Below are 7363 nucleotides of genomic sequence, written 5' to 3' on the forward strand. Positions count from 1 at the left end.
GGTTCAGCCCCTGGTTGAAGAACTAAGATCCCACAAGCCACAGTACAGCCAATAAAAGCTATATATTAAAAAAAAAAGTAAAACTATAAAATCAGCAAGGACTTCAGTTTAAATAGCTGAACACGGGGGAAAATAGTCTGGCCTCCTCAGCCTTTCCCCATGGACGCTGACATTGACATGTTTTCATTCCCAACATAACCACCAAATTCCACACACAGGAGTTGACTAGTCTTGATCTGGAAAGGGCATTCATTTGTAAAAGTAGAGATGGGAAAGTTACAGCAGCTCTTTCAGCAAGCCTCCTTTAAGTGATTGTTACTGCAGAGGCTGTTTATAGGGCCACTATTTTTGTTGTTGTTGTTGTTGTTTTTAACTATGGAGACTCAGACTTTTGAGACTGAACCATACTGCATTGCAGATTGCATTTTCTAACATGTCACACCCACTTTTATTACCTAACTCTTTCTCTGCCTGGCTCAGATGGTAAAGAATCTGCCTGCAATGCGGAATACCTGAGTTCTATCCCTGGCTTGGGAAGATCCCCTGGAGAAGGGAAAGGCTACCCCCTCCAGTATTCTGGCCTGGAGAATTCCATGGACCATATAGTCTCTGGGGTCACAAAGAGTCAGACAAGACTGAGCGACTTTCTTCTTCTTTTTCTCTGCCTAGGTAACTGGCAGAGAGCACGATGCATGTATGATGGAGCTGTGCCTGGCAAACACAAGCTTGAGAACATGGAAAGCCCTTTTTTCTTGGCAGCTCTAACGATGTCTGACAAGAACCAGATAGCGGCCAGAGAGTCCCTTATCGAGCAGCTGATGTCTTAAAGGAATTTTGAGGATCTCGGCCATCACCTCACTGTGCTGGAAACTCTGCATGTGACTCCAGAGCACCTTCAGGAGACGAGGGTGGTAAGGGCGGTGTACAGAGTCCTCAAAAACTGTCCCACGGGGGCTTTGAAGCAGAAAGCCAAGCGTCTGCTGTCAGAATGGAGAGCGCTGTATAAGGATACTCTCTGCAAGCCGGAGGGCAGCCCTAAACTATTTCCTCTGGGTGGAAGTCAAGAAGAAAATCAAGGTCTTCCTCCAAATCAGGAGGAGGAGGTACGGGGTGGCTCCAGGTATAATTTTCTGTTCACAACCCCAGATGTGGCAGGAGCTGTTGAAATGATCATGCCAGAAGATAGCTGCAGCGGAGTGGAGCCTAAGGCAGTGCCTTTCAGTGCCTGGGACCCTCAATCCACTGACCTGGCAGTGAGTGGGCAGCTGGACCCCATAGTGCCTGTGAGAGCCAGATGCACAGAGCTGCTGTACAAAGCTCTAACTGCTTCCTCCCCAGGCCAGTCTAGAGCCCACGTGTGGCCCAACTTGGCACAAGAAATCGAAGCGCACGTTTTTGCCCTTCATCCCAAGAACCTCCAAAAATACAAAACATGCATCCGCAGCAAAATGGCCAATCTAAAGAACCCTTGCAATTCTCACTTGCAGCAGAACTTGCTCTCTGGGACCATGTCTCCGAGAGAATTTGCCAAAATGACCGCCATGGAGATCGCCAGCCAGGAACTGAAGCAGTTGAGAGCCTCCTACATGAAATCTGCCTTACAGGAACATTACCTGCCCCAAGTGGTGGAGGGCACGCCGACGAGGAAAATAAAATACGAGGGCTGTGAGAAATTCAACTGCCAGGTCACTGTCGTCCCCAGAGGGACACTCTTCCTTCCAAGTTGGGTGAGGAATCCAGGCCCAGATGAGGAAATGATGACCTATGTCATCTGCAATGATGGGAAGCAGTGGTATCATAGCAAGTGGGTGTGCTTGTGATTATAAATAAATGTTCTTTTAACAGCAGATAACTGAAGTGATATCTTTTATCTGTACCACCTTTTTATGCTTGTCTTTTAAATCTTATACATACTATTCTTTTTCTTATTTGAGGTATAGTTAATTTATAATCTTTTACTAGTCTGAAGTGTATGGCAAAGTGATTCAGTTCAGTTCAGTCGCTCAGTGGTGTCTGACTCTTTGTGACCCCATGAACTGCAGCATGCCAGGCCTCCCTGTCCATCACCAACTCCTGGAGTTTACTCAAACTCATGTCCATTGAGTTGGTGATGCCATCCAACCATCTCATCCTCTGTCATCCCCTTCTCCTCCCACCTTCAGTCTTTTCCAGCATCAGGGTCTTTTCAAATGAGTCAGCTCTTCGCATCAGGTAGCCAAAGTATTGGAGTTTCAGCTTCAGCATCAGTCCTTCCAATGAACACTCAAGACTGATCTCCTTTAGGATGGACTGGTTGGATCTCCTTGCAGTCCAGGGAACTCTCAAGAGTCTTCTCCAACACCAGAGTTCAAAAGCATCACTTCTTTGGCAATCAGCTTTCTTTATAATCCAATTCTCACATCCATACAAGACTACTAGAAAAACCATAACCTTGACTAGATGGACATTTGTTGGCAAAGTAATGTCTCTGCTTTTTAATATGCTGTCTAGGTTGGTCATAACTTTCATTCCAAGGAGTATGCATCTTTTAATTTCATGGCTGCAGTCACCACCTGCAGTGATTTTGGAGCTCCCCAAAATAAAATCTGACACAGTTTCCACTGTTGCCCCATCTATTTGCCATGAAGTGATAGGACTGGATGCCATAATCTTAGTTTTCTGAATGTTGAGTTTTAAGGCAACTTTTTCACTCTCCTCTTTCACTTTCATCAAGAGGCTCTTTAGTTCTTCGCTTTCTACCATAAGGGTGGTGTCATCTGCATATCTAAGGTTATTGATATTTCTTCCAGCAATCTTGATTCCAGCTTGTGCTTCATCTAGCCCAGCATTTCTCATGATGTACTCTTTATATAAGTTAAATAAGCAGGGTGACAATATACAGCCTTGATGTACTCCTTTTCCTGTTTGGAACCAGTCTGTTGTGCCAAGTTGGGTGTGTTTTAGGGGGTAGGATTTTGTTTGTTTTTTATTTTGGTGTTTTTTATTTGTACCAGAATTTTGCAAACTGAATGTGCACATTAATGGAAGCACTTTAAATGGAAATTCCTTTATTCTCCAATATCTAAAAATCTTAGTTGTCTTCCTCATTTTGTATCAACTTTGTCAGTGAGTTGTAAATATATATAGAAAAATAGTAATCCTTTTTTTTCTTTTTGTCAGTGAGAGAGCATTACATTTTCTAAGTTTATGGCCTTCCCTGGTGACTCAGACGGTAAAGAATCTGCCTGCAATGTGGGAGACCCAGGTTTGATCCCTGGGTCAGGAAGATCCCCTGGAGAAGGGAATGGCAACCCACTCCAGGATTCTTGCCTGGAGAATCCCATGGATAGAGGGATAGAGGAGCCTAGCAGGCTACAGTCCATGGGATCACAAAGAGTCGGACACAAGGGAGCAACTGATATATGTATATGTATGCATGTCTTCTTCATTTTGTATCACCTTTGCAGTGAGTGTTGCAACTATAGATAGGAAAACAGCAACCAATTTGTTTTCTTTTAGTCAGTGAGAGAGCATTACATTTTCCAAGTACAGATAAGAGTTCTTTTACATCCTATGCTTATCTCCTGAAAAGAAAGGGGTTTTCTTTTAAAGTGCTCATGGGGTAAAGGAGCTCTCATTTGTGTTAAAATCATTTTTACAAGGACAGCAAGTCCAAAGGCCCCAGGATGGGAGGGTGTCTGACACAGACAGGGCACAGGCAGAGTCTGTCAGAGCTGAGGCACAGTAGGAGGAAGGGGATGAAGGATCCAGGAGATGCCAGGCTCATGAGGGCCCTGGGGAGTCATGATGAGGACTTTGGAATTTTTGCCAAGCTTGATAGGAAGCCATGGTAGCTGAGGGTGGGTAGTAATCCAATTTGAATGACCTCAGGATACAGCTCTCTGGCTGCTGTGTGAAGGCAGATGAGGAGGGAAGCAAGGCAGGGGCCCCAGTGTCATTTAACTGGTTTCTAGCAAGAGTGCACAAAGACTGCACTCCTTGCATCCTTACAGTTGATGGAGTCCTCGGTGATGGGATTGAGGACATGCTACCCCATTTGGCACTTTGGCATAGTGAATATTTTAAGCTGAAGGAATCTGAGAAATGGCAGGGGCAGGAAGGTCTCTTGCTTTTTGCCTATAGAAAAATTTAATCAGATAAGTGAGAAAATGCAGAAGTAAAGGAGACACAATAATAATATTTTCAGTTCAGTTCAGTTGCTCAGTCATATCCAGCTCTCTGCGACTCCATGGACTGCAGCACACAAAGCTTCCCTGTCCATCACCATCTCCTGGAGCTTGCTGAAACTCATGTCCATTGAGTTGGTGATGCTGTCCTACCATAATAATAATAATTAAGTCATTAAGAAATGTCAAGGACATTTAGTTCTTCCTCAAGAGCTATAGATAATATTCTGAGCTATATCCTTTGAGTTGTTTCATAGATACTAAAACCCTTACCATGTGCAAGAATGTAACTATACAACGACCAGGCTGTAGTCATGACATAAGCTGCAACGGTTCTGAGAACTGGCCTCAAAAAATGGGAACAAACCAACCTTGGGACCTGAAGATTAACTGTACTTAAAACAATCAAGATTGACACTGATCAGACCACCACATGATCAATTTCAAGATAGGACTGTCAGAGTTGACTATGTTGTTTCTACTTGTAGCCCCCTCCCTCCATCTATACACCCCTGAAACTCCCCTATGAGCGCTCTTGCCTGCTGATTGTCAGTAAGGAGTCGGCCTTTGGAAATGAGTTCACCCTGCCTTCTGAAATAAAGCAAACTTCCTTCCCACCAATCTTGCCTCTCAAGTATTGGCTTTTGAGTGGTGAGCAGTTGGACCTAACACTGATGTGGGACTGTACTTAGTGACTGGTTTCTGATGAAGAGATTATGGTGGGAGGGATGGAGAGTAACTTCTGAGATTAGCACATAGGAGGCATTATAATTTCCTCTTTGTTCTCTCTCTTTTGTAACTCTTAATATGTAGGAAGTCAGCTGACACCTCATAAGGACACTCAAGTAGTCTTATGGAGAGTCCACAAGGCAAGGAGCCCATGGCCATGTGAGCACACCATCTTGAAAGAAGATCCTCCAGTTGGGGTCAAGCCTTTCAATGACTGCAGCCTCGGCCAACAACTCAACTGTAACCTGGTGAAAAACCCCAGGCCCCATTTAGGTACACTGCTCCTGGATTTCCCATTCACAGAAACTGTGAGACAATAAATGTTGTTTTAAACCACTAAGCTTTGCAGTATTTTGTTGAATAGCAATAGGTAACTGTAATATATGTGGGGACCAAAAATCAAACAAAGGGAAAACTTGAACGACAAGGTGATGATCTTTATAAAGGTATTTGCTGCTTTGGTATTTTGATTTTTAATTTGTGTTCATCAAATCTGAGATACTATGGACTATTATTATGTACACTAGGGGCAAAAATGCTGCCAGGTAAACTAAACTATTGCTCATTATCTTAAAAATTATTTTGTGCAATTGTGTGATAATTCTGAGCATGAATTGGTCATAATGGGGTTATTGTTAAAGAATTCAGCCAGCGATGCCCTGCTTTGCTCACTACTGCCCTCAGATCAAAGCTCAAATTCCTTCCCCAGACATGCAGGGCTCCTCACAGAGCCCGCGCTGCCTGTGAGCATGGCAAGCTGAACACGTAGACTTGGCATCCTCCGAAGCCCTCCACCAATGACTGCTGGGAGCACAGATACCCCAGCTCCTGTGCCTCAGGGGGGATAATTCTAAGGCTTGGGCCCTACTCTCTTCTAGAACTCCCCAGCAGAATTCAATCACAATGGTAACTTATTTATATAACATGTCTTTCCCTTCTCTGTCCTACTAGAACTAGCACTTTTGGGGACAACCTCCCAAATAAACCGTGTACACTTGAATTCTGGTTTCAGAGTCTGTTTGTGAGAGAATGGAAACCTAGAGAGGAAGGGCTTGGGAGAATGGAGCACCAGGAAGTCCCCACTTATTCTACACACATACCTTGATGGTGCTGGGCAAGCATCAAGCTCAACAGGCTTACTGGTGATAACATGTGAGAAAGTACTTTGTAAGAACGTCAGCTTCTATGTACTCAATTTTTCTTCAGAAACAAATTTGAAAGTTTGGAATGTCACTGTTGTTAGGGCAGAAGACCAAATCCAATGCAGTTCTTGAGGAATTGTCTAATTTCAATTTTCTCCATCCCACTGTCTGTCAAAGTGACCCAACACTTATTTCTTAGGATTGAAGAGACAGTTGACTGAAATCACACTGAAAAAGTGTTGACACATAGTGATTCAACAAAATTGGCTAAATGCCAATCTGATTTATTAAGACTAGATAATATACTTATTCATTTTAATGTTTACATAACCTTAGATTATGTACATAAATTACATATAAATAGGACTTTAACACTCTTTAAACCAATGAAACTGTTGAAACAAGACTGCTCATAAATGATTTCTATACTGTACTTAGGCATTTCATGCTCACCATTTCCTAGAAACACTCAGCTCTTGAGTTTTGGGTATATTCCCACAAAGCTTGGTTTTAAGAATAAAGGAATGATACGCCAACCACTCACAAATCACTAAAATCATGTTTAAATATAAGATCCAATCCATAAAACCAAGAACAACAGACTCATAGCTCAGACTTCCTGTGGCAGGCTGAATGATGAACCCCCAAAAGTTGGTCATGTCATAATCCCTGAAACCTTGAAATCTTACCTTATGGAACAAAAGGGAAATTTCATATGTGCTCTTATGCATCTTAAGACAGGGAGGTCACCCTGTATTTTCTGGGTGGGCCAGGTATAATCACAGGGTTCTTTTTAGAGGGAAGAACATGATTAAGGGTCAGAGAAAGGCAAAGGGACAAAGGAAGAAGAGATGCAGTGATGTGCCTACAAGCCAGGTACTGTTGGAGCATCTATAAGTCTAAGAGACAAGGAATGGATTCTCCCGTGGAGCCTACAGAAGGAACAAACCCTGCCAACAGCTTAGTTCTAGCCCCATAAGACAAATTTTGGACTTCCAACCTCCAGAACTCTAGGAAAATAAATGTACATCCCTGCTCCACCCCTGCCCTATGCTGCAAGGCTTGTGGGATCTTAGTTCCCCAGCCAGGGATCGAACTGATTTGATCTTAGTTCCCTGTGCCCTCGGTAATAGAAGCAAGGAGTCCTAACCACGAGACCACCAGGGAAATCCCAAATTTATGCTATTTTAAGCCACTAATTTTGTGGAAAATTGTGACAATGGGACTTCCGTAGCAGGACTCTGAGAAGAATCAATTCTCAAACAGGGTGTAGTTTGCAGAAAGCAGGCCTCTGTCCATGAATACACGAACTCAGTAATTCCTTTA

General features: G+C 43.3%; 1 protein-coding gene across 1 annotated transcript; it reads left to right on the forward strand.

Moving 5' to 3' along the window:
* The first annotated feature begins 622 nt into the window (after positions 1-622).
* On the forward strand, positions 623-1820 carry LOC113887897 (transcription elongation factor A N-terminal and central domain-containing protein-like). The gene is given in 1 exon segment (XM_027535162.1): positions 623-1820. A coding segment is annotated over 1 exon segment (1128 nt). The 5' UTR covers positions 623-692.
* Positions 1821-7363: the final 5543 nt, after the last annotated feature.

This window comes from Bos indicus x Bos taurus, chromosome X (genome assembly GCF_003369695.1).
Source record: "Bos indicus x Bos taurus breed Angus x Brahman F1 hybrid chromosome X, Bos_hybrid_MaternalHap_v2.0, whole genome shotgun sequence".
NCBI classification, from domain to species: Eukaryota; Metazoa; Chordata; class Mammalia; order Artiodactyla; family Bovidae; genus Bos; species Bos indicus x Bos taurus.